The 26938-nt window shown below is 35.4% G+C and overlaps 1 protein-coding gene across 2 annotated transcripts in view; it reads right to left on the bottom strand.

Annotated features, from left to right (window-relative positions):
• Positions 1–569: 569 nt before the first annotated feature.
• Positions 570–26938, bottom strand: part of PPP2R3A (protein phosphatase 2 regulatory subunit B''alpha) — a 30902-nt gene continuing 4533 nt past the window's right edge. For both annotated transcript variants that reach the window (XM_026686519.2, XM_087964864.1), the window contains exons 2-14: positions 24395–26773; positions 21150–21410; positions 19521–19624; positions 16566–16668; positions 15781–15855; positions 14606–14692; positions 14091–14247; positions 11400–11448; positions 10817–10906; positions 9532–9707; positions 7191–7309; positions 4479–4585; positions 570–2904 (exon numbers count right to left, since the gene is read on the bottom strand). In XM_026686519.2, coding sequence (XP_026542304.1) covers positions 2808–2904; positions 4479–4585; positions 7191–7309; positions 9532–9707; positions 10817–10906; positions 11400–11448; positions 14091–14247; positions 14606–14692; positions 15781–15855; positions 16566–16668; positions 19521–19624; positions 21150–21410; positions 24395–26320 — 3351 coding nt within the window. In that variant the 5' untranslated portion in view covers positions 26321–26773 and the 3' untranslated portion in view covers positions 570–2807. The remainder of the gene's footprint in view (positions 2905–4478; positions 4586–7190; positions 7310–9531; positions 9708–10816; positions 10907–11399; positions 11449–14090; positions 14248–14605; positions 14693–15780; positions 15856–16565; positions 16669–19520; positions 19625–21149; positions 21411–24394; positions 26774–26938) is intronic.

Here is a 26938-nt window from a genome sequence, read left to right as displayed (position 1 = left end):
TGCAATAGACTAAGTCTTTGAAACAAAATTTTCTTTCAACTATATAGGATTTTATTGAAAAATATTTGGTAGTGTAAAAAATGTACATCATAGTGGAATTTATCTTATGCAATAGGTCCTTCCAGATGAATATTATATAAATTCATTAGTAATAGTCCTCCAGGCTTTCAGACTATGGCTTTCTTCAAAAATAGCTGGAATCTGCTGGATACTGAATTTGAATTTTCCCCTCCAATTGCTTTGAACCTTTTGCACAGATTTATAACCCAGAAAATTGTTAATCTACTTGGGGCTATGGGGCAAAACTTTCATAGTCAAAATGAAAATTACTAGCTTAACAAGCTAGATAAATACTAATATCAACTCTTAACACATTGTTACTGTAGATATTTCATAGTTGTCTGATGGCATTTAAAGGGAACCCTCAAGCCCAACTTACTTCAAATCTTTAGCATGCAAATTAAACTGTAAATGATATGTTAGACTGACTATAATTCTGCTACTACAGTATCATCATCATCTTTCTACCCAGAATTCCCAAGATATATATTCAAGGATACACACACACATAGGAAAAATAAAATCTTTTAGTGTATTTTTACAATGCACAATTATTAGTATTGTGTTATCAGAAATAAGCTAAGCACTTAGGAATTGAACATTGTAATTCCTAACTTGTTCAATTTGCCCAAAGTATGCTCATATTCAATCACTTAAATTAAAACAGTACTTTAAAGATGAATGCAAAACATGTCTTTCAAAGGAAATTGAGTTTAAGCTGTTCTATCACCACATGAGAAATGGACAAAAATTTATCACCAATCCCTTCAGAACACAGAAAAATCCTTATACACATTGGCACTAAAATCTGCTGCAGAAGCATTTTCAGACAGCTATGTTCATATAGATTTTTGGTGGTGGTGAACCAGGTGCCTTAGAAAAACATCCATTAAAAATTAACCTGTAGGACTGAACAAAAAGGTATTTTCACAAAAAGCCTTCTCATTTGCAATTCACATATAATACCACTTAAAGTGTGTTTGTTGCAGACTATTTTCTCGGTTCCTGAACTGAATCATTTCATCATCAGGAACATTTGCTTATACGCAATATTAAACTACAGTATTCTGTTCGTTGCTTGTAATGTTAGCGTATGCTGATTGATTGATTGGATGATTATACACCAGCAAGTTTTTGTCAACTCTTGGAGACCATATAGATTTTTCCATGATGATCTGTCCCTAACCTGCTTCTTCAGGTCTTCCAATAATGCACCTATCACTACTGTAACTAAATTCATCCATCTTGCTACTGGTATTTCATTTCCTTCCATCGTTCACAGCATTTTCATCTTCTCTAGAGATCTAGGTCTTTCAGTGATGCATTTGAAGTAGAATAGTTTGAACCTACTCAGTTGTACCTCAAGTGAGAATTATGGATTTCAATTGTTTCATAATCCATTTGTTCTTTGTTTTCCTGACTGTCCATGGTATTCTAACAAGTCTTATCCAACACAAAAGTTCAAAAGAAGCAATGCTCTTTACTAGCCTGATTTCAAATTACAATTTTAACTTCCAGAAAAATGTCACAGAAATATGATTACCTGCACTATTCTGATCTCTGTAGGTATGCACACATCCTAGCATCTAAGTATCTTTTTAAGGTCTTCATGGCTACTAAGTGCTAGACTGTAGTATATTCCTTGATTGCTTGTTTCTTTAATGTTCATCCTAAAAGGCAGAAGCTTTCTACCACTTCATTATCACTTCTAAACAGATTGTCACTATGGCATTGTTTTATCACAGAATCATAAAATGAAAACACCTCTGATTGAAAGTCCAATCTCCTACTCACTGCTGGATTTGCTAAAACATTTTCAAAAGGTGGCCATACAGTCTTCGTTTGAAGACCTTCACTGAGAGGAATATACTGGCTCATGAGAGGGAGCCAATTTTATACTACTAAGAACCATTTAAAGAATTTATTGTAAATGTTTCCTTTATACAAATGAGGATTTTTCTACACTTTAATTTAAAATACTTTAATTTGATAGGGCTTTGCTATCAGCTATAAATTTTAGGTCATTCACTTCTTTGATTTAAGTTTGGAAAACATATTCCAATTTCTCTTTTATGGAGGGGGATTGTTGCATTTATTAAAGCATTAATGCTTTTTGAGAAGAATTCTAGTAAAATTACATCCGCAAAAATCCCCATGAAGAACAACTATGAAAACAAATGGGCCATCTCTTCTATATTATACTTTAAACCAAAGAAACATGAATTTGATACTAGATTTAAATAAACTCTTGAAAATTCCATATTATTATCATTCAGTATTCTATAATGCATATAAATATCTGAAGTGAGCTAGAAATAATCTAGAAATTGTCAGGTACTTCTGATACATCAAAAAACTGAATATTAGTATACAATTACATTGTAATACAAGAAAGAAGCTGAACATAGCATCTAAATAAGAAAAGGAGGAGGAATAATCCAAAATAGAAAAAAAATCCTCAAGTATTTATTGTTTTTAATTCTTTTTTTATATATAAATATGAAGCTTTTCACCTTTATCCAGTCTTTGTTGTTTCTTTACAGGTTCCATGAATGTCTGCACAAATTCTATGTATACCCCAATAGTTAGGAAAATTATCACATTAGAGAAACAAATAATATATCTTGCATAATTATGTTTTTGTTTCAGATGTTGGTACTTCATCAAATAACATTATTGTTTCTTCAAATGTAAGAACTGAAGTCTTGTGTTTAATAATGGTAGACTTTGAGGGCAAATCTCCATTCTTACGCTGAAAGATGTGAAATAACTAAATTATCTGACTTTTCTCCAATTTCAGACATAGATAAGAGTTCATCTGTTTCATAATCATCTTCAAAGGAACTACAAGAAATGAATAAAAAGATTAACACTAAAATAGTATGACTCAATTTCTAATATTCAAATGACACTAATTTTAGAAAATATAAAGACAAATATAATATAAAACATAGCCCTATGAAACATAAAGACAAAGCAAATCTGAATTACTGAATAGGGGAACTGGTAAATACAGTTGAGTGTAAGTAAAGGATTCATATGAGGATAGTTCAAGACACATGCTATGATAATTTATAACATTCAACTGTAAAAATTGCAAATGTTTTTGTAGCCATTTTCTTCACCATTTAGCCATTTTCTCCTTATATTTTTTGTGCATGCCTTTACTTGCACATTTAAAGTGACACAGTATAAGTTTTGCAAAATTAATAAGGAAAACCACTTCCCAAATGACTGATTTGGAAGGGGTAGTCTCTTTGTTTGGTTGGTTATCAAACTTTTTAATTGCCCATCTCCCTCATAAGTGTTGGGTTCAAATGACACAGGAAGAGGCACATAGCTTTTGAAGATAGTTCCTTTATGCACCTGAGATAAACTAGCATCTGAGCTTTTTCCACATATGTAAATGATCCTAGAAGTGTATGCAAGTGTCATTCCTTATTAGTATAGGATTGGAGAAGGAGAATATGCAAATTCCCAAAACAGATTATTATCTGGTCTCTAGAATAAGCATGGCATAACAAGTGCTGGAGTGCTAAGAGTGCTGGAGAAGAAAAATACATTTGGTTGATAACAAACACGGTGCTTTCAAAATGACTACACTACTTTGAAATACTGCCTATTTTCATTCAAGCTTACCAAAATTAGTCTGTAAATTAAGGCTGAGCTTCCTCATGGTGACCCAGTTCCTTTTTCCAGGATGTTTTTTCAACTTTACAGTCTGGCATTAAATTAATAAGCAGATCAAACCATGCTTAACATTTTGAAATCAGCCAAGTTAGGCAAGGCACTACCAAAAACTCATAGTAGCTAGCATTTCAAGTTTAGTTACAAACAGGACAGTCCTTTTTTCTAATGTGGATTGAGATCAGGGCCTCTAAAATATCAAGTCTTTTGATCTGAGCCTCTCATTTAATCTGTTTCTTTTTTAACTTCATCAGGAATTTCTTCTTATATTTCCATCCTATTGCAAACATCAAGTTGAAATTATTTATTTTGGTCATAAGACTGGTTCATAATTTCGCACACTGCATTCAAAATAACTTCCAGGGACTCCTATTGATTCTGGAATGGTAAGGATTGTATGTGTTTTGCAAGGTCTAAGGGGGTCCCCACGGTCCGGGACCGGTGGTCGTGGAACAAGTCCACCGGGCGGTGGGCGCCATCTGAAAAAGGCTTCTGGGGCTTTTCGGGCTCACCGGCACTTGGGATACGTCAAGGAATAAGGTTGTGAGGTTGGGTTTCTTTTTTCATCTTACCACTCTAGAGATCTTTAATTAGCCATTTGATTTTGACTCTTAGTAACATTTTTTTTTCTTTTAACATGGTTTGTCATTTTAACTTTATTTCAAAACACTACTAGTTTCAGTAATGAGTTTCAGCACTTGGAACAGCAATTTTAAGATGATTTTGCTCACCCTTCTTGTAACTGTACACTGCCAGACTCCTCAGCTACAAGAATTTCATATTCCTCAGCAGCATATCTGTCCCAATCAGAGGGTTCTGGACTATCATTTTCAACATCCTAGATAAAAATGGAATAGAAAGAAACAGTTAAAATGCAACAAGTCTTTTAAAGATTATGACCTGCATAATTGTAAGTATCTGCAATAAATAGTGTAATAAACTATTAGTAAGCATTTAAAGAAGATTAATTGCATACTTTTTGGTAATTATTTATAAATGAAATATCCTGCAAATATCATGGAAAGTTCCTAATCAGGTATACAAAATAATTAAAGCTTAACGATCACGTTTGTATGTATCTCAAATTTAGATAAGTCAATCCAGAGTGTCTTAATTCATTTCAGCTAAACAATCAGTCCCACAGGTACAGGTAGTCCTTGGGGTCAATTTGTTCCGCAACCAAAGTTTTGACAGTATTGAACAAGGGAGATCAATGATCTGTCCTCAGATTTCCAACAGTGCTAGCATCCCCAGAATTAAGTGATAATGATCTGTGTGCTTAATGCCAGGGTGGTGATTACATGGCAGTGAGCCGCAGTCATAGAATCACAATTTTCAAGTTCCTTACTGGCTTTACATAAGGAGTTAATGGGGAAGCCTTCACAAAGTTGGAAGTCACAGTCATGAGAAGACCTCACTTAATAATGACAACCAGGACTGATGTCAGTAAGCGACACAATCACGTAACTTTATGACTATCTTGCTAAGTGACAACAATGCTGGTCACAATGTAAGTTGAAGGCTACCTATTCAAGAAAATGCAAAGTATTGAAATTATTTATATTTAAAAATATTAAGGAAGAGAGACTTTAGATTCTTCATTAGTATATTTTAAAAATTAGTTTAGTTATGATACAGGAGTTGTTTCAAAGATTTAATCTTTGACTTAAGGAAAAGGTTGCAGAGTATTTCTGATCTTGCCATCCTTTCAAACTGAAACAATTTTGAATGTTTACATAACACATTAAATCATTTATTAGATATGCATACACCCACACAAACATACTGCTACCTTTTCATCAACCTCATATGGCTCCTTAACCATATTAACTTGCCCAAAGCCAAGGGGTTATGGTTTCAGTCAACAGTAACTGAAATCTGGAAACATGATTTAAGCATTGGTTTAATATTAACAAATATTAACAGAAAATGGTATTGTTTGGTTGTTATTCTACATTTCACAACAGAAAACCCTCTGCTCATGATTAATGATTGCATATCATACTAACTCTCTTCCTTACAGGAACTCAGTCTAAGAAAAAGATGTCTTTTTTAATTTTTAATTTTATATTCAACATTAAAATACAAACTCCCAAAACTAAACAAGACGTTTAAAAAATGCACAGAAAAAATGTGTGCACACATAGGTGTAAGTAATAACATGTAACATGTCACATATATATATATTACCCTCTCATCCTGTTTTTTTCTATAACTACCACCATGTGATGTAATTTGGCTGAGATAGAATAATTAGCCCAATGTGGTAGGTACACAAGACCGAGGAAACAAAATCTACATATATTTCAGTAAGATATCTTGTAATGCTTGTCTGGGATAAATACAGACTCTTGGAAATTAAAATGAATTTCCCAGTCTCATTTGTAGTTAAGGAGTATAATCAGTCAGATTTCCCCTCATTTGCATTGAGTTGCCATTTATGAAAGAAGCTACCAATTGACTCATTCAATGTGTTTTATCCCCAATCTCTCATATCTAAAGTCACTCAGAATCTAAATGAGCATGAGAGTTGAAGATGGAACTAATAGTTTTTGACCTATATATAGAATTTATGTAAATATATGACAGCTACTCAGTTTCAAGTCCACCAAGCACAATTCCATGCATTTATACTACTGCGTGCATTTGTACCCTCACTGATGGCCAGTAGTGTTCTGTATGGTTGCATTCTTCATTCTTGTTTGCAATAAAATTCTCATCTAACTGAATTGTCTACACAGTTTAGCCTTGGACAGATGCTAAGCTGTGAAGCTTTGTGATTTTCCACCTTGTCCTAGTAAGAGGAGGCTGACCATGAAGCATAACTGAAAGCAATACAAATCAGACTCTACAAGCCATTTCACAAACAATCCAAAAGGTTGCAATTGGAGTAATCAATGGTGGTTTCATCCCAAAACTTTGAGAACAGATATATCAATCACTAAATTCAGTACTTCCTCCATCCTGCCTCTCTTCCACCAAGGAATTTAAGAATTAAAATGAAATTTAATATCTGCTTTTTTGCAGTACGGTACAGTTCCAACATGTATATCAGAGCAAAACACCACCAAAACTTTTAAATAAAGAGCCTATTAGGAACATCGATTTCACCTTCAGTAAATGAAAACTACCCCAAATTGTCACTAACGGCAATAGGCTCAGGCTTTACCACTAATGAGATTAAGCAATCAGATATAATAATATCAGTTTAGTAAGAGGTGCAAAAATGTATGCCAGGGTACAGTGCGATGGCTAATTTGCTCTGGGTCATAAGAGTATAACGCAATGTACACTTGCCTTAATGTTCATCTGCAGACATTGTCATGGAATTTATACTACTAGCCATTCCTGCTCAATTAGATAAGTGTTCTTGTTACTTTTCTCTATAATGTTCTAGTTTTTCCTTTAAGTAATCATTACTTTGAAGTAGAGCTGCTTTATACCTTTTGCACAGCAAAGGGATCCCGTTGTTCATTGTCCAGATACTTTTCAAGGTTAAAGAAAGTATTATAAAATACATGAGCCATTCTACATCTCTTCAAATCTCGTAGAGTAATTCTTCCTGAAAAACCACCATATTAACTATCAGTATATTAATCATCAGCATATTAACTATCAAACCAACAGTTCTTAGTGGATTGGAATAAAGGAGCCCCTAGTTTATGTCCCATAACAATGACTAAAAATTTGTATTTCTAAGCTGAATTACATGTTTTGCAGTATGCTTACTTCCAAAACAAGTTGATTGATTTTGTGAATTCAGTTTGCATCAGTGGGCACCAACCTGATCATGTGAACTTGTCACAAGCCTTTTCCATGAATTTATGTAAAATATCATTTTGTATAGATGCCAAGTAAATTGTTTGACTTCTGTTTACAAACAAAGAAACTTCTTACCTGTAATTTGAAACATAGCTACCGCTAGTAGGAAAACATTACATAGCGGCTCTAACATTATTATTACAGGTATTCCTTGAGATACAACTGTAATGAGCCTGCCCATTATAATCACATGTTATGACAGCCATTAAGTGAAGTGTCTCATTAATGATCCCCCCCCATCCCTGCTCTCCCCAATGAATCAGTTAAACAAATATGAAGGTTGTTAAGTGTATTATGTGGTGCCTCAGGGGTGCGGGATGCCCTTGGAGATCTAGCATAGAAATCTATATTGGGGCACTGCTAAGAATGCGGTGGGGGTGGAGATGGAATGGAATGGAATGGAATGGAATGGAATGGAATGGAATAGAATAGAATAGAATAGAATAGAATAGAATAGAATAGAATAGAATAGAATAGAATAGAAGAGTTGGAAGGGACCTTGGAGGTCTTCTAGTCCAACCCCCTGCTCAGGCACGAAACCCTATACCATTTCAGACAATGGTTGTCCAATATAATATTGTACTTTTACCAATCTAATACCGTAGTTTTTCTCAGGTAGATTGAACTGACCAGGATGATTTCAAATAACATGATTACTTGTTAGCACTGAGGACTTTTGTTTTGGGTTATTTATAGGATTGGTTATTTATAGGATTAATTGCTAAGAATGAATTCAGATAAGTTAACAAGAAGAATTCAGTTCATTTTGTCATATGCTTTTCAAAAATGCCTATTTGGAGAGATTTACCATTGCTTTCAATGTGAAGTGTGTTGTAATTAGCACTATATCTCATTTGTGAGTAAATGGATGATCACCTCACATTATAGATGACATATTTGTACGGAGTTTTTATCCCATCTTGATGCAGGTGAAGGAGGAGAGTTCAAAAGTTGGCTTGAAACTCAACATTAAGAAAACTAAGATCATGGCATCCAGCCCTCTCAATTCCTGGCAAATAGATGGGGAAGAAATGGAGGTAGTGACAGATTTTATTTTCCTGGGCTTCAAGATCACCACAGATGGGGACTACAACCAAGAAATTAAAAGACACTTGCTCCTGTAGAGGAAAGCTATGGCAAACCTAGACAGCATACTAAAAAGCAGAGACATCACCCTGCCAATAAAAGTGCAGATAGTCACGGCAATGGTTTTCCCAATTGCAATGTATGGCCATGAAAGCTGGACCATAAGGAAGATTGAGCGCCAAAGAATTGAAGCCTTTGAACTGTGGTGCTGGAGAAGACTTGCGATCCCTTGGACTGCAAAGCAATCAAACCGGTCAGTCCTAGAGGAGATCAACCCTGACTGCTCTTTAGAAGGCCAGATCCTGAAGATGAAACTCAAATACTTTGGCCACCTAATGAGAAGGAAGGACTCACTGGAGAAGAACCTAATTCTGGGAACAATTGAGGGCAAAAGAAGAATAGGATGACAGAGAATGAGGTGACTGGATGGAGTCACTGAATTCGTTGGCGTGAGCTTAAACAGACTCCGGGGATAGTAGAGGACAGGAAGGCCTGGAAGAACATTGTCTATGGGGTCGCGATGGGTTGGACACAACTTTGCGACTAACAACTACAACAAATTATCCCATTAAAATTACATTCATAAATGCAGCTTAACCATCACATCTATTTGTAGAGGTAGTTTCAAATGTCTGAATGACTTAACTAAATTCCATATTACATATTATGGTAGATCAGGATAATTTTTGTGATTTTCACATTAATTAGAGAACAAGTTGAAGATGCAAGGACTAGCAAGCTAGTGTGAAAGCTACTTTGGGGCATATTTCTGTAAAGACATAAAACTCTTTAAAGCATCATAAGATCAAATTTACTAAAAAAGCAAAACAGAACAAAATGACCTGGAAGAAAAAAATATCATATAATAGCTCTTACCCTCATATTCTGGTTTTACTAGATCAAGCATTTGGCACAATAGGTCATGGAAGGGCAACGGCTCAATGCCCATAGATTCCATCCTCTCACACTGTTCTTCATAAAAATACTCAAGTTCATACATTGATAGTGTGCCATCCCCATCTAAATCCATGCATCGGAACCAATACTCAATACTACAAAACAAAGAGATGAATCAAGATGCATTTTTATAGTATGGCAGCAGGTAACAAGAGTTTTTGGGATGACTTTCATGTACATAGTACACAATAAAGCTTTGCCTGGACTTTCCCATATGACTGGTTGCACTAGAAATGTTATCTTGTTCGGACAAAGTACTAAGATACATAATACCCTCAATTGTTCAGTAGAAAATTCTGTGTTCTTTTCCTATCCTAAACCTGACTTTCAGTATCTTTGAGAGAGTTTTGGGTGGAAAGATGTTTTATTTTTAGCAGCTTGATAAAAGTTTTATATGACAAAAACAACACGCAGAGCCAGGGGTGGGATTCAAAATTTTTAACAACTGGTTCTGTGGGTGTGGCTTAGGTGGTGGGCGTGGCTTAGTGGTCATGTTATTGGCTGGGTGTGGCCATCTCAATATCACTCACATTGAGGCACGCATCTCCTCGCCTGGCCTCTCATGACTGGGGATGCTGCAACAGTCGTAAGTGTGAAAAATGGTCAAAAGTTACTTTTTTCAGTGCCATTGTAACTTTAAATGGTCACTCTACACAAGCAAAGTACCAGCAAAGGAGGGGGAAAAAACTCCAGAGACATTCCTGAGACAGGAAGTCCAGTCCTGCCAAGAATGTAATAAGGGTTAACAGAGAGGCAGTTTCTGTAAGCAACCCTAGAATGTTTCCTTCCTGCCTTCCTTACAGGATTAGGCCAGTAATTTCTTCTAACAACCGGTTCTCCGAACTGCTTGGAATGTTAACAACCGGTTCTAGCAAATAGGTGCGAACTGGTAGAATCCCACCCCTGCGCAGAGCATTAGAATACATAACTTGGAAGAAGGTTTTAGTAATAAAGATAATTTTTACAATACAAGACTCTGTTGTAGGTAAATTCTTTCCTATTTAAAGCTCTTCTCATGTTAATTTTGTGTCTGGTAGTCAGTGAAGCTGGAGAGGCATGGAAGGTAGGTGTATTCTGTGTTTCTTTTATCTTTTGCACCAGTTCAAGAGTAAACTCACACAATGTACAATAAACTAAGCAAGGAATTAGCCACATACAGAAAATAGTTATCACATACTTTTTATATTTTAGATATTTATTTTACCTTGTGAGGCATCTTTTGTCTTCTTCCGAGATCAGAAACCACACAAAGTCTGCATAGCTCATCTGGTTTTCTTTTTGTTCTTGACTTCCTCTAAAATATATAAAAATACATAGTTAATTCCTTAATTAAAAAATAACCAGAGACAATTTTTTAAAAATCACAGAGCAATTTGAAAGAGATAAAAGACAAAATTTCTATCCCTAAAATGTATTAAGGTTATCCATTACCTAATTCCTGAAAAAGTAATGTTTTATTAACCTGAAGACAGATTTGGAATCTTATCCTAATATTACTAACATGACAACTTTGAAATCAGGATTCTGGGTTGACTTTTAGTGCAATAATTGTGAGGACTGCCTTTGAAGAATCTTCTTCTGATGAGGCATTAATGCCTTTTCACAACCAGGAATGTGAATTGAAACCTATTAGGGAACAGTTAGTGGTGAATGCCTCTCAAAGAGGAGAGAAAACTATGGTAGAGTAGCTATTTGTAACCATGACCCCCCCCTCAAAACCCTAAGTAATTTAAACCAAAATTCAATTTTTTGAAATGTTACCATCTTACCTTTATGTTACTACTTACCTAAGAACAGCTCCAGTGAATATTCTTTCTATAATTCTGCTTGACAAAGCTGTAAATTAAAAAAACCAAAAGTGTGAGGGGTAGTTTGTAGGCTGATCGGGAGACAGCTATGTAAAAGTTACCTACCTAAAGCTCACATTTTATTGATAAAAGATCTGACTCCTTGCTAGAACATAGAAAAACCACTGGAAAGGAATTACAAAAGTACCACCCAAAGGTCCTAGAATACAAATAGATTCCTATGAAAAATAGTTTCATTGCTGAAATTCTTGTAACCTGATCCATTCGCTTCAATAAATCTTGTTTAGAAGGCTCTGCTTGAGAAACAGATTACTGTTTGAATTAACTAGAGTAGGGTGTCAATCTGGCAGCTTGCAGGCCAGATGCTTCACATGCATGCCAAGCCCACTCTGCAAAGGCAAAAAAACTTGCAATATATTGCGATACATCATGTGACACGATCAAGTTTGATATAGTTAGGAACGTTTATCTCATTTGTAAAAATAAGATATATAAGACTACTACATGCATGCAACAACATCCAATTATATGCAAAGTTCAACATGAGTGTTATCATTATGCATTTTCCTAGATACAGGTAGTCCTCCAAGCTACGACCAAAATGGAGTCTGTCCATTACAGTTGCAAGTGGTAACAACCATAAAGTGAGACAGTCTAGCTTAACAACTTATTCTCTCTGACGCTACTGTTAAATGAATGCACAGGTCATTAAGCGAGCATTCAGAGGTGGGGGGAGGCCCTGGGAAGCTCTCCACTCAGCTGGGTCCATAAAGCAGGCAGACAAGCAGCAAAAAGTTTTCCATAGCCAAAACCAGCTCAATGTGGGGGGAGAGGGGAGTGGGAGGAAGAGCCTAGCTAGATTAAGGCCCAATGTCATGTTCCAATGCCAGAGAGGGTTCCAAATAAGCTCCTGTGTTTGCCTGATGAAGCCAAGTTGTGGGCTGGGCCTCTGCCCCAATCAGCCAGCTATCAAATAACTGCAAACCTCTCCTGGCTCTTGTTAGCCTTTGAGGAAGCCAGGAGAGGTTTGCAATCTCCTGATGTCCAGCTGATCAGGCAGAAAGCTCTGAAAGCAGCTGCCGTTTCTGCAATGAATTATTTGAGTGGTGAAAATGACGGCTGCTTTCAGAAGGCATGGGGAACAGACCCAAATGCTGCGGGGTACTATCATGGTGGGATGGTGGGGAAAGAGATGCAGGGAGGCACTATGTGAGGGCAAATGCAGCCATTGTAAGTTTGAAACAGAGTTGCATGTAACTTTTGGGAGGGTCTGTCATAACTTCGAACACCATTAAAGTACTTGTTATATCTTGAGAACTACCTGTATACTACATATATTGATATGTCTTTACTACACATCAATTTATTATGATTATTTTAGGTTTGAATTCCTTTCAGTCATTGTTTCAATCTTTTAATGCAATAATACTTTTTAATATGTAGAGGAGCCATTAGGATAAATCCATACAGTATGTGATGAATTTGAAACGTACAGACAAATATTAAATTGTGAACTTTTGCATGCTTCCATTAACTGTAGGATAAAAGCAAATTTTCCAGGTAAAAATTAGCATTATTACAAGATTTGAGAATAATGAAGAAGTTTGGATTTAGTTTCTGTTTATGATTATTTTCATTTTCAACTATCTGTCTGTCATGCCCCGGAGGAGACTGACTCTGAGGAAGAGGAGGAACAGCCAACAGGGAGTGGGAATGTGGCTCCAGAGGTGGTGGAGGAGGCTGGGGAAGGGCAGAGGCCGGCTGAGCAATCAGAGGAGGATCCAGGCCCATCCCCTATCCATCCTAGGTCACGCAGGGAGGAGAGGATCAGGGAAAAGCAAGGTCTACTCAAGAGGAGATTACCATGATCATCCTCATGGCTTGCAGGTGGGAGCTATGTATATAAGTTTGCAACTGTGCAGTTAGAATTTGCAGGAGTCAATTTAGTGTTCACCTTGAAAGAGGTTTATCTTTGCTGGCGTTCTTCCCATGGACTTTTCTCAGTTATTTTCCTGGAGTTTATGATTAGTTATCTTGGGTTGCTTCGGAACTCTCATCAATGCGGTTTGTTTTGGTTTTCTGTTTGCCTCATTATTTACTTTTGTGACTTTAAAGTGTGCCTAATAAAACAGTGAAGTTAAGTTGAAGGCCTTACCGGACTTTAATATATGTTCTGGGTTTGGGGTTATTTTGAGAGACTACGAATCATCACACTATCTTGCTTTGCAATGTTATGGCAAACACATAATTTTGTTTAACTATTTGCTTTGAGCTTCCCTTTATATCAGGTGTGTCAAACTCGCAGTGTCATGGCGTCATCACGATGTATTGTGACTTTTGTCCTGTTTGCTAAACCGGGTGTGGGCGTGGCCAGCACATGACACATCCAGCCCACAGGCCATGAGTTTGACAATTCTGCTTTATATACTTTGCAGTGACAATCCATATACAAGGATTGTTTTCCTATAAGCCAGTTCTGAATGACAGTTAATGACTAAAAAATAGGAAGTTATATAGGAAAAGGAGTAAAAAAAATGGAGGAAGTTACATTTGGAAATGAATTCCCATAAGGATTGTGTGTCTATCTAAAAGCACACACATACACACACACATGAACAAAAGCATAGTATATTTATAATAATGTGTTCTTTTGCATTTGCATTTCCTTACCTTGATCATTGTATCTAGCCAAATCGCTCTGATTGATATACAGATCGTGATCAGTGTCCAATTCCCAGAATTTACAATAAATAACATAGAAGTGCTCATAGGAAAAATAATCAGTTATTTGATTAATGTCTTCTTCTTCTTCTAAGAGAGCTAGAGTCTGAAAAGATAAGAATGGATTAATTCGACATAAAAAGATGCTAGGAAAGTACCAGGAACCTGGTATATTTAACAGAAGCCTACATTTTTATTTAATTGTGCCAATACTAGATAGAAGAATTCTAGTAACCAGTAACAGATTACTAGAATTTTCCTATCTAGTATGTCTACTTAGTAGACATACTCTTAGTAGAGTATGTCTACTCTAGTATTCCCCTCATATTTAAAATAAGCCTATCTTCCCAGAATGCATAACATTTTTATTACTAACTGAATTGCAAAATACACTGAATATTTTGTGGGAATAAAAATATTTTAAAATACAATATTGTTCATATGGATACAAAAAATTAACATACTTGCAGAAAGTTGCTTTTCTTCAGCTCTATTAATGATATTTTTCTAGACCATGATCTATTCACTATGTAAAATATTCTTTGAATAACCTGGAAAAAGATTAAATATACACCTCAAAACTACTGGCAAATTAAAGATTAAATGCATCATCATCACAGTTGCATAGATCTATGTTCTTTTTTGTTTAATCAGAAAAAAACAAACAATTCATAAAGTTGGAAAGGGCCATCAAGTCATAGAATCATGGGTCTGGAATAGATCTTGGAGATCTTCTAGTCCAACCCACTGTCCAAAGCAGGAGCTCTTATACCATCCCAGATGAATGGTTGTTGCTTTCTTGAAAACCTCCAACAATGGAGCACCCACAATTCTGGCAGGCAAGCAGTTCCATTGATTAAGCATTCTGTCAGGAAGTTACTCCTTATTTCCATGTTGGATCTCCCTCTAATGAGCTTCTATCCATCACTTCTTGTTCTGCCCTCAGGTGCTCTAGAGAATAAATCCACCTCATCTTCTCTATAACAGCCCTGTCCAATACTTTGATCAATTTAGGAATCCAAATTAATATAGCTATAACAGATGGCTGTCTGAATGCACCCAGTGAAGGGAAATCCGCAACCTATCTAAGTTAACTGATTCCGTATCAAACCATTAATCAGAATTTACACTACCGTGCAGTCCTGTGCAAATAAAACTTTCAAACACAGTCCCAGCAAATTCCCTACGAGGCCTGATCCAATCACAGTGACATAGACAGTCCATCATTTATATAGGTTTAGTGATATCAAAGCCTTAAAAATAAGAACTGGCCATTTGAGCACTGGGGAATTCTGGGAGTTGAACTCCACATCTCTTTACAGTTGCCAAGGCTGAGAAACACCGCTATATTAATTGCATTCAGTTAAATTCCTTTCATAAGTAGATTGGAAAGGAAAACAAGATAACTATTTCTATAACGTTGTTTAAAAAATGATATGGAATCCTATATGCAGCCACAAAGAACAATTTTATGAATTTATTATAATTGTGAAGAACTGAGCAAAGTTTGTAAAAAAAAAAAAGCAAACCAGATATGAAAGATAAGGAAGAATTAAATAGTTGAAACAAATCAATGCCAAATAGCCAACCTGAAACTTTGCATAGAGAAATGCTAACATTATACATGTAGCCAACATACCGTAGTAATGTAGCGGGAATGAAATTCCGGGGCATCCTTTAGAAATGTCAATCCTGGATGAGTTTCAACTATATCCTGAAATACACCAGCATTATTAAATATTAAAAAAAAACCCGGCACAAACTTTTAAATTAACATAGTACCTAAAGGGAAAAAGTAAAATAAACATTTATCACAGGATAAGCCATGCTAACTTGCTCTAACTATGAAGAAACAAGAAAAGGAGGGATGTTGGACTTTCCCTACTTTTTTATCACACCACTGAATCAGTGGTGGGATTCAAAAATTTTTACTACTGGTTCTATGGGCATGGCTTGGTGGGTGTAGTATGGCTTGGTGGGCATGGCAGGGGAAGGATACTGCAAAATCTCCATTCCCTCCCCACCTCACTAACCTGCTTTCCAGCTCTGTTCTCCTGTGCAAGGCAACAAAAGGAGACCCAGCCAATCAGCTGGGATTTGGGAGGTGGAGAATAGATGGGGGCAGGGCCAACCAGAGGTAGCATTTGCCGGTTCTCCAAACTACTCAAAATTTCCGCTACCGGTTCTCCAGAACTGGTCAGAACCTGCTGAATACCACCTCTGCACTGAATCATAGAATCTTGGCTCTGGAAGGGCCCAAACAGGCTAACAAACACAATTCCCTGCAGAATCCAAATGTGCAGAATCATGGACACTGTATCCTGCCTTCAGCTGAATTGAAGGGGAGTTATCTCAGTAATTGGTTCTACTATTTTTATTATTAGGAAGTTTAAGGCTAGAATTTAAAGGACTGGTCAAACATACCTGCAGTATTGGGATGAAATCTTCTTGTTCCAAATAGTTACAGTTAGGTTTTGCTAAAAGGCAAATAAATTTTGATGCATCATCATGACAGTTGTGTAGAATCCTATAAAGAAGAAGTAAACTGTGTAAGAGCATTCCGGTCAATCCAAAGAGGAAAAACATTTTATGATTTCAGCCTCATTTAGCATTGCCCAATCTTGGCATTTTTCAGAAATGGACAGATCTGGGGAATTCTAGAACCTAAAGTCTATAAATCCAGAAGACTGTCAAACTGAGCAAGGTTGCTATAAACTGGCATCTATAATATAGAGCCAAAGCTACATGTTACATTCAAAAATTTCTGCCTTTGTGCAAGGTTATTGTTTCATATATGACAATAATGATAAAAATTACATAAATAACCAGGCCATAATAAAGTATAAATCTAGCTATATCTATATATTTTATGTGCACATATGCATGTATGTCAGCCCCACTATTTAGTCCAAACCAAAAAATCAACTTGACACAAAGTTGACACTACTGTTATTAATATTGGCTATAAAAACAGAAACTTGCAAGTCTGATAGTACTTTCCCCAACCCTTTCCCCCAAATACTATTGTGAATTAGAAAAGCTTCTACCTGAGTCTTTTGAACATGCCTTCTTCTTATTTTGGACTTAAGGCATGTTTTCCCCCTGTTGCTTTGGTAACAAACAGATCTGGCCTATCTCCATCCTCCTCCTAACTTCCTACAAAATGTGAATATGTACAGTATGTAGTCTACCTCCTTTCCTTCCTTTTTTGATTCAATAAAAAGCTGCCACAGGTGGGGAATTGGACACACACACACACACTCAATCTCATGGGGGAAAAGCCTAATTAAAAAGAATAAAACAACTTCTAGTGACATAATGCCAGTTGAGGGCTAGTGCTTTATGAAGATTTTTTTTTGAATGGTGTCTAAGTGGTATGTAAACAGTGGTGTGTGTAAATGGTTGTAAACATTCAAAAGAGGCAATAAAAAGCTAAGAAGGAAACAACCTTAACATAAGACAAGCAGAAAACAATACCCTAATCAAGGACTACCTAACCCCCACCCCAAATGAACAGTGGCTTAACAAGCTACTATATATAAATAGGGAGAAAACTCCACATTCACTAGCAGTGGTATTGTTACATAGTTGGATAATGAAATATCTGCAAGCAAACAAGCAAGGTTGAAGAGAATATTCTCTTCTATTGACGTACTATATAATTGTACAAAGGTTTATTTGAAAATACATAAATTAACACAAGATCATGGAATCAAAATGTATATTTTTGTCTTTAAAATGTCTAATAATGTACATTTCTTTGATTCAGAAATTGATATGCTGCCCTTTAAAACTGGATTTGTCAATGCAATATATAATCAAACAACTTAAAAATGATAAATTATAACACTAACTTTTTAAAAATCACTAAAAAAAATTGAAAATGCTGGAACAATTATCAAAACAATAAGTTAAAAAAATCATATAGGAGTTTTCTGCTTTCATGTAGGATAAATCATCTACCAATAACTGAAAAACATTGCCTTTTGTACATTAAAATTGTAAATGTGAATGGTTGCTGTCCAAGGCAGTTGCTAAATGAAGACTACCTGTAAACAATTATGATTTCTGATATGTTAAAATCTGATTCACTTAAAAAAGTAAAATCAGTTTTCTTTGCCCTACATGCCCTGGATAGATCAAATAATATCTCCAGGGAACAAAAACATAGCTTTCTAAGTTTGATAGCTCAGTCCTTTTCTACCCTCTAATTTCATGCTGCTTTATCTGAACTAGAAGAAAATTGGTATCTTCTTTTGCAACATGCAGCTTTACAGATGTTGCAAACATTTTGTTTTCCCACTGATGGGAACTTTCATCTCACTATTTTAGAACCATCTCTCATTTACTAATATTTCAGCTTCCTCTCATAACAACTACCCAGATTTGCTTTGCATATAGAAGAAAGATGTCATAATGTGAATCCAGAATGGAGAAAGCAATTTTATTTATTTATTTGCATCCTGCCCTTATTGTATTTACAAATAACTCAAGGCAGCAAACATGTCCATCTTCCTCCTCCTTTTTTCTTCACAGAAACAACCCTGTGAGATGAGTTGAGCTGAGAGAGAGTGACTGATCCAAAATCACGCGGCTGGCTTTCATGGCTAAGGCAGGACATGAACTCACAATCTCCCACTTTCTAAGCTGGTACATTAACCAGTAGACCAAACTTCTTCCCACTTAATTTGTGAAGTGAGAATAAAGCACATTTCCCGCTCTGAAATGTGCAAAAATTTCAGCGAAGTCCTCACTGAATTATATTTTCTTCTACAAGGATTTAGCATTATGAAATCAATGGATGTAAAAGGGGTGTCTATTGACCTTAAACTACTTTCAAGCAGCATGGAGTTGTCTTAGACAGTGCTGGAAAACACTGCTGTTTTCCCAGGCAGAAAAAACAACAATGAGATTAGAAGCCCCATGGGAAATAGATGTTGAAAGCAGAGTAAGGTAGGTGGTGGGTGAAAGAAATATAGATCTGGGAGAGGGAGTGGCTGGGTTGCAGAAGATTGTTGAGAGAGTTGGGAAAAACAGTGCTGAAATGTAGAATCCCAGCAGAAGGATTGAAGAGGAAAGACTGAGGGAAAGTGGAAGAATCTCAGCAGAAAGGTTGGAGTAGGCGAGAGATGGTTTAGGAAACCTCATCAGGGTAAGTTAGGGAATCCTGTTAAATGCAATAGATAAAACAGACAAGGAAGTAGAAAGAAAGAATTTCATACACTCATAAATACATAGAAAAAAGGAGCATTCTATTTGCATATAATTATCATGGCAACTAGCAGTAGTACCCTAGACATGCCTTCAAAATTATAAATACCTAGGGCACAAATAAGTTGGAGATCCCTGTTTTAAGAGAATATTTTTACACTTGCTCACTTTCTCCACATGGCCACAAATGAATGTACAGATACAAATCCTGTCTGCTCTCCTCCAGATGCATTGAACATGGGGGCTTTCCAGTATAGGGGACAGCCACATATCTGTAAAAAGCATAAAACAAAATATTGTTAATATCCAGGAAAAGACATTATTTTTCTCTAGCCATTTTATTAAAACATGTTGGAAAATAAAACCCAGGCAACCGATATGCAGTGTGCTATATGATTGAGTTCAATCTTACAGACTTATTGCTTAATTTATGGTTTTATTATTTGAATTATTATTTAAACTTTTTATGAAAATTATATTAAAATTCATTTAGAAATTTTTACCTATGGTGAAGATGATAAATCTAGGGATGTTATCCTGTTGTTTTTAATGTATAGGTTGTTTTATTATATACTGCCCAAAAGTACCTTTCATCTAGAACAGTGGTCGCCAACCGGTAGGCCGCAGAGAAAATTTTGGTGGGCCACAGAGAAATCTCAGTCCCAGAGCACCCCCACAAAGCAATTAATCCAGGCTGCGCAGAAACACAAGGATGCACGGCCACATGGCCCATGGGAACCCTCCCTGCCCACTCACTCCTTACACGGTAAACTTGCCTGCTAAATTGCTATTTTTCTTTTTTTCCAACCATCATCTGTTCTGCTCTGCTGGGAGATTTAGATTAGCTAGGAAGCAGGAAATGGTTGGATTTCTTGCTTTCTAGCTAGTCTTCAGATCTTTGGCTCAGCACAGCCAAACCTCCCTTAGGACTGAAGGTTTGCTTGCAAGCAAATTCAGTGCAGACTCACGGCAAGCAAATTTGAGAGGCTGAGCTAGCCAATGGCAGATAGATAGATCACTGAATGATTCTTTGAGCAACTCAATCTGCCTGCTTTGCCTGATTTTGGGTAAAAGTTGCTCTTTTAAAAAAACAAAAAAATCAATGTTTACATGCATGGTGTGTTGTGAGCTAATTTTGTGAGTTTTCTTGCTAGCAAATTTTATGAGTTTGCTTGCAAGCAAATTTTATGTGACAGACTGAGCTAGCCAATGGCAGATAGATAGATCTCTGAATGAATCTGTGATTCTGTGAGCAGCTCAATCTGCCTGCTTTGCCTGATTTTGGGTAAAAGTTTCTCTTTTTTATAAAAAATTCAATATTTATATAAATATGTATAATATTTACATACAAGCCATGCCCAGCCAGTCACATGACCAAGCCACACCCACAAACTATGCAACACCCACAGAACCGGTTAGTGGTCCCTGGAATCTAAAATTATGAGTTTGGTGGTCCTGAGGTCCAAAAGGTTGGTGACCCCTGATCTAGAAGATATTGCTTCCCTCATAATTCTCCAGTTCTAAGCTAAACCTATGATGTTCAGATTTTTCTTAGTCTAAACAAAGGATCTTCTAGTGTTTACTCAATGACCAACACTTCTTGTTCTGATGTGAGTTTATGTCATTATTGGATACCAGAATTTGCATTCATTCATGGCTTCATGCCATAAACACAAAATTAAAATATGCTTCATCCAAAACCTTCCTTATTCTTTAATAAATTATTATTTTTAGTTATATTATAAAAGAGATTCCAGCTTTGAATACTCCATAAATTCAAAAGATAATTATGCTTACTTTTATAATTTTCCCCATTTCATTATAGGGAACTTTCTTATCTTCAAATTCTGAAAAGGCTGCTTCAACTTTTGTAATAATTTCATCATGATTATTGCAGATATTCGGAAGTCCATAGGGAAAATAGAAAGTTGGAATGTTTATGGACAAGGGAGCACCAACAGTTTCTTTATTTGTAGACAGTAGAGACTGTGGGGTGATTGTTGAATTTGTAGGAGTTAGAGATGGTGTCACCGGTTTTTTATCTTGCTTATTTTGGACCTAAAAGTTAATAAAATTACAATTTTTATGCAATAAAATTTGAACAAAGAAGGTACAAAAATAGTTTTTCCAATAAACAAAACAAAGTTACAGTAAAAAAAATAAAAATCAACAAGGTGTGTATATACAGAACAGTCTTATTTCTCAAAAAAGTACAACAGTATTAAAACATTTTGAAATTTTAGGTATCAATTGACAATTCATCCTATATGATTAAATACTTGAGCTGTATATACTGCAATTCTTGTAAACGCTGCATTTATTGTACTGCTACTGTACAGTATATTTTAAAAACATTCTTAAAGAAGCACTTCTTCCTTTTTACAGCTCCCTGCTACTTATGTCTTTATGGTGTGTTTTGTCCATTCCCTTGTTTCCTTTACTTTTCCCCATAAGGGGTAGTGCAAGGGGTTAGTTTTCTTTGACATTTATTTTGAACCATTTTACACTGTTTATACTATTAAATCTTTTCATTTATTTTTTAATTGAATATCATTTGGGAACAACTTCAATCTCCTTAGTCACCTTACTTTTAATAGTCAGCATTTGTTCCCCCATACATTTGAAATGTGGTACAAAATGTATGTTACTATCAATGTGTGAAATAAGGCATTTTATAGAAATCCATAGAGTGCCAGAAATGGGACATCAAAGTATAAAATATTTAATGTTTCACACATTTGTTAGACATTCTATGCAATGGCAATAGACAAACTGGCAAAGTATGAAAAACTCCCACAAAAATGTGATTCTAACCTTCCTTGTTGCAACATGTAGGTCAATACTGGCGCTTTTTTCTCTTATATTTTTCAGTAAGAAAATATTGTATTTTATTTTGCATTTTTTCTTTCATTTTCATATACATCTTTTCAATAAAGGGTTAGGTTCCTAATCCTAACCTTAACTCTAACCCTTTTCATGACTCGCTTTTCATACTTTACCTAAATAGTTCTTATCATTCTATACAATGCCTAGGTATTATATATAATGCCAAGGGAAAGTATATATTAAAATAATACATACATTTCATACTTTGCCTAAAAAAGTCACACATTTAATAGATTTCTTACACATTCTATACAGTTCTAGTTTGTCACACATTGCTGGTAACATGCACAATACATGGAAATGCTCAGAACCATTTGTTGTTGTTTTTTAAAAAAAAAACAGAAGTCAATTTGTTACCATGTTCTACTAATAATATTTATTTATTTTAACATTTTCGCCTTCAAGAAGAAAATACCAAAAGGAAAAAAAATACCTGTTTCCTTTTATTTACCAACAAGGTATTTATGTACTAATCTTGGAAGACCTATTTTTAAACCAATAGGTATCTGGCCCAAATAACCTTCTGAAAATAGAGAAGCCTAAGCAAAGAAACCATTCCAACTACTGACCTAAACCAGAGATAACAAATAAGAAGAAAAAGTAAAGCACATTCAAACCTGGGCTTGCTGGAATGACTTCAACCTCTTCTTGAACCGTGATGGAAGAACAAAATCACAGCCTTTTGCAAGGAAAGCTAACTCTCCTCGTAAATCAGGATCCCTTCGCAGAGATCTATCCTTGATCATCATTTTTGTTACTTCCTCAGAAAATTATTCTTCCCAGCACAGATGTAAAGTCCTTTTGAGGTATCACTTCAACTATTTTCTTGATTTGATTGTATGAGAGGGGGCAGGGGTTCAAGAAGTTCTAAGTGAAACATACCTTGTCTTTTTATTCTCAGAAAGAATTGCCTATATCTCATCCCAAGGCCAGTGGACTCTCTTTTTTGATATTCAAAGAATCCCTAAGCACAAAGATCTCTGGATGCCTTTTACCAATTATTTATCAAGAAGTATAATCTACACCAGAATCTGTCCCTGCTGGCTATATGACAGTGAGACAATCTGTCCTTGGCTGGTAATAGAGCAGAGGTATTATGGGAAGGGAGGCATCCACCCCACTACTAGCAGTGGTGCTAAAGTTAGACTTATTGCAGCAGTAGCTAAATATATCACCTTCCAAGGTACGTATTTTATGATGTTCTATGGTGAAATTTTAGATGCAAATTTAGCTACCAATCTCAACTGAAATCAAAACCATAATCTTTAGATGCCACCATAACAGCACAGATTTTTCTGGTTAGAGTAAAAAAATTGAAGTTTCTTTTATTTTTTATTTTTCATGTGGTAAAAAATACAGCTTCCTTCTGTCCAAAGGAGAACTATTATGCTGTTAAATATTTTCCTTACATTTTTAGAGATAAGACAAGAACACTTTAAAATAGACCTCTTTCCTAGTAGGATCAGAACTTTTAAAAAGTGTGCTTTTTAAATTAGATTAAGAATGGAGCTACCAAAATTGGTACAGTATTTAAAACCCAGAAAATGTATTTAATTTCATGTAGGAACAAAAAAAAAAACTGATTATGCAAATTGCCATCCTTTGATATCCTAGATATAAATGAAATCTTGATTTAACAGACCTATTGGAGGGAGAGGTAGACATATTTGGGCCTTTGGGGGAAGTATTAAAACTGATTTCAGTTCTCATGAAAAACAGGCATATTGGAAAAATTATCATTTAAAAATGGCAGGAACTTTTTTTTTCCTGTTTCCTTTTGAAAATTTGGATTGAAAATGGGATAATTAATAATTCTTTCAACCAACCATTATGTAAAAATGGAAGTGAAATGAATATAAGCACTTTTATTCTAAAAGTGTCATTCAAATCATTAACAGCAGTTTTACCTGTGCTTTAATTTTATTTTTAAATTTACTTAAATTTATTGGCCTCTCAATTCCAGTGAATTCTGGGTGGTTTTCACACATGACAAGCTATTTTTGTATTGTGCACAAGAAATCTTAAATCTACAATAAAGAGTAAAACATTCAAGGACATTCAATGTAAATAATTTTCTATGTTACAGTATTTCCATGGAGCAGTATTTTTATATGAATGGGCTCAACTGTTAAGTGAAAAAAATCACATAATCTTACCTTGATAACCTCTGGCATCTGTTGAATTAATGGCGACACGGGTTTTTTCTTCGCTGTATCTATGTAGCTCTGCTTGTCAACTGTGGTGGAAGGTGTGGCTAAAGTTTCCTGAAGAATATGCATCACTTCTTTCTCTTTTGATAGGCTTCCTTTGCCCAATTGGAATTCTACTAGTTCTTGGGCAAAGTCTTCAATACTCTCCAAAATACGCAATAAAAGAGTTTTGTCATCTTCATCCATTTTATGACCATTGATTTCTACAAGTTTTGATAAGGAAGAAGACACACTTTTGTCTTCAGAAAAACAATCTTTGCCTTTGTCTTCACTGGTTAAATCACTACTTTTCAAATATCTAGAATCAGTCTGCTCCACCGTAGTTTCTCTCAGTGTAATTTCCATTTTTTGTGAAAAATTCTCCAAATCCAACAAAAGTTTATCTATCTCTTCTTGATTGTTTTTTCTAAGCTCTTCTTTAGAGACCTGAACATTATAGTTCAAGGTTTGATCAATGGAATCTGCTAAAATGGAGTGATCACCCTTTGACAGAGGCTCTGTAACATTATGTGAAGTTTTAGTAAGTTCTAAAGAAGGATTTAGCAATTCAGCTCGCTCCTGGCTGCTCTCTGAATCTCCGCTTATTGTTCTACTCTGAACACTTGATGCACCTCCCCTTACTTTTTTCCCATCTGATTCTTCTACAATATATAGAGATTCTGTGGGAAAAACACAATCTGAAGGATTTTGAAATTGTAACTGAGGTAGTACATGAGAATCATTTCTAGAATCTATATTGTTCTGCAATGCATCTACACTAGGGATTTGGATAAGGTTGGTTGAGGAATCTGCATCATTATTATCCTGAATTCTCTTTAAGTTAGAGGGAAATGATTGCTTTGCTACAGATGATGCAGAAGTGACAACATCTTCATATCTTGGTGGTTGCTCATTGCCAAATATTGGGGAGAAATGAGATTGCTCCAAAGCAGACAAACTATTAATCAGTTCTACCATGTCACCAGGATGTCTAAATTCAAAAGGCAACTGTTTTAGGTAAGAAGAAAATCTTGTCATTAGATTCATATAGATTATTTCAGAATTGCCCAAGGACTCACTATTGTTTCCACTATTGACATTTCCTGAAGATTTCTTCTTAATGCATTGCTTTATTATATCTGTACACTTCTTCAAGTCCTCTGAGCATTTTAGCAAGATATCTAAGCACATCTTAATATCTCCACTGGAAGAACCATCCAGTTTGTGCTTTTCCAAAATTTGTGTTATAAAATTGCCATCAGGAAAAGTTTCTATAGGCAATGGAACTATAGAACTCCCACTTTCCTTAACCGATGGGCTGCTGACATGCCATTTTTCTTCATGGGAACAATTATTTAGAACGCCATTAGGAGGGGAAAAAATTTCATCACTGCTGAAAGATCCACTGATCAAGTCAAAATCTAGTGATCTTCTGCTGAATTGGTCTGACTTAACTTTTCTTCCTTTTCTATAGTTTGCCTGGTTTGAAGAATTTCTCAGTTTTTCAAATGAGAATTCTTTTATTTTTCCACTAGCAAGATTTATGGCTTCTTCAGTGATATCTTTTAGATTTCCACTGCTTTGAACAGAAGATCCTTTTTTTAGTTTTGGATTACTAGGAAGGAGCTGATGATAATCTTCATCCCCAGGCAAAGCAATGGAATTTTCAGGCATTGAAAATCTGTGGGTCAAATCTGAATTTCTAAAATTAGGTGTAGAAACTTTAAGTAATTTTGCACAAACACTGTGGTGGGCCACTATGCACATAATTCCTTGTTTGAATACTTGACATGTCCCTGTGCAATAATGCACAACATTTTGAAGCTGATTATCTATTATAGCACTGCTGTAACAATTCACTGTTGTTATTACTCTTTTATAGCTTGCTGCCATAATCAGAATTTCAATTTATTGCACTCTGAAATGGCTTAAGAGAGCAATCAATTTACCCCACTTTAAATCTCATATTCGTACATCAATAAACATTGAGGTGGTTGTGTTAAAAATGTAGTAAAATCAATGCATTGTCAAGAATCTGTATTAAAAGATTGCAGACAATAATCTACAAAAAATTTAAATGACCAATATAATGTATGATTGTCTTTTAGATAATAGTAAATATTCCCAGACTAAAAATGTTGTAGTGATGAACAATTGTTCTCTTCTCTAAATAACAATGTTAGAAGTAAAAATGAAGAACGTTAAATCCACTTGTTCAGAAAATGAGGGAAAAACTTTATCTTGAATGTTTTGTCCAAACTTTCTCTGAACTTCAGATTTCATGGAGAAGATAAAAGCATGTAATGTGGTCAAATGATCCACTTCCTTCATTGGTGGGGAAGATGCCTGCAATAATAAATGTTGTTAGTAAACAAATTTCAAGCCTAACTTTAGATACTGCTACTAACTTTAGATAACCATTGCAAGAGAAGGAGTGGCAGAACGTGGGGACAAAGTCAAAACAAGAATCAGTCTAGAATCTCTACCTGGCACAAACAGACCAAATCCAAT

The sequence above is a fragment of the Notechis scutatus genome, chromosome 4, assembly GCF_049901735.1.
Source record: "Notechis scutatus isolate UNSWTSFEM ecotype Mainland chromosome 4, rNotScu1.2, whole genome shotgun sequence".
NCBI lineage: Eukaryota > Metazoa > Chordata > Lepidosauria > Squamata > Elapidae > Notechis > Notechis scutatus.
This window is presented reverse-complemented; position numbering and strand designations above follow the sequence as displayed.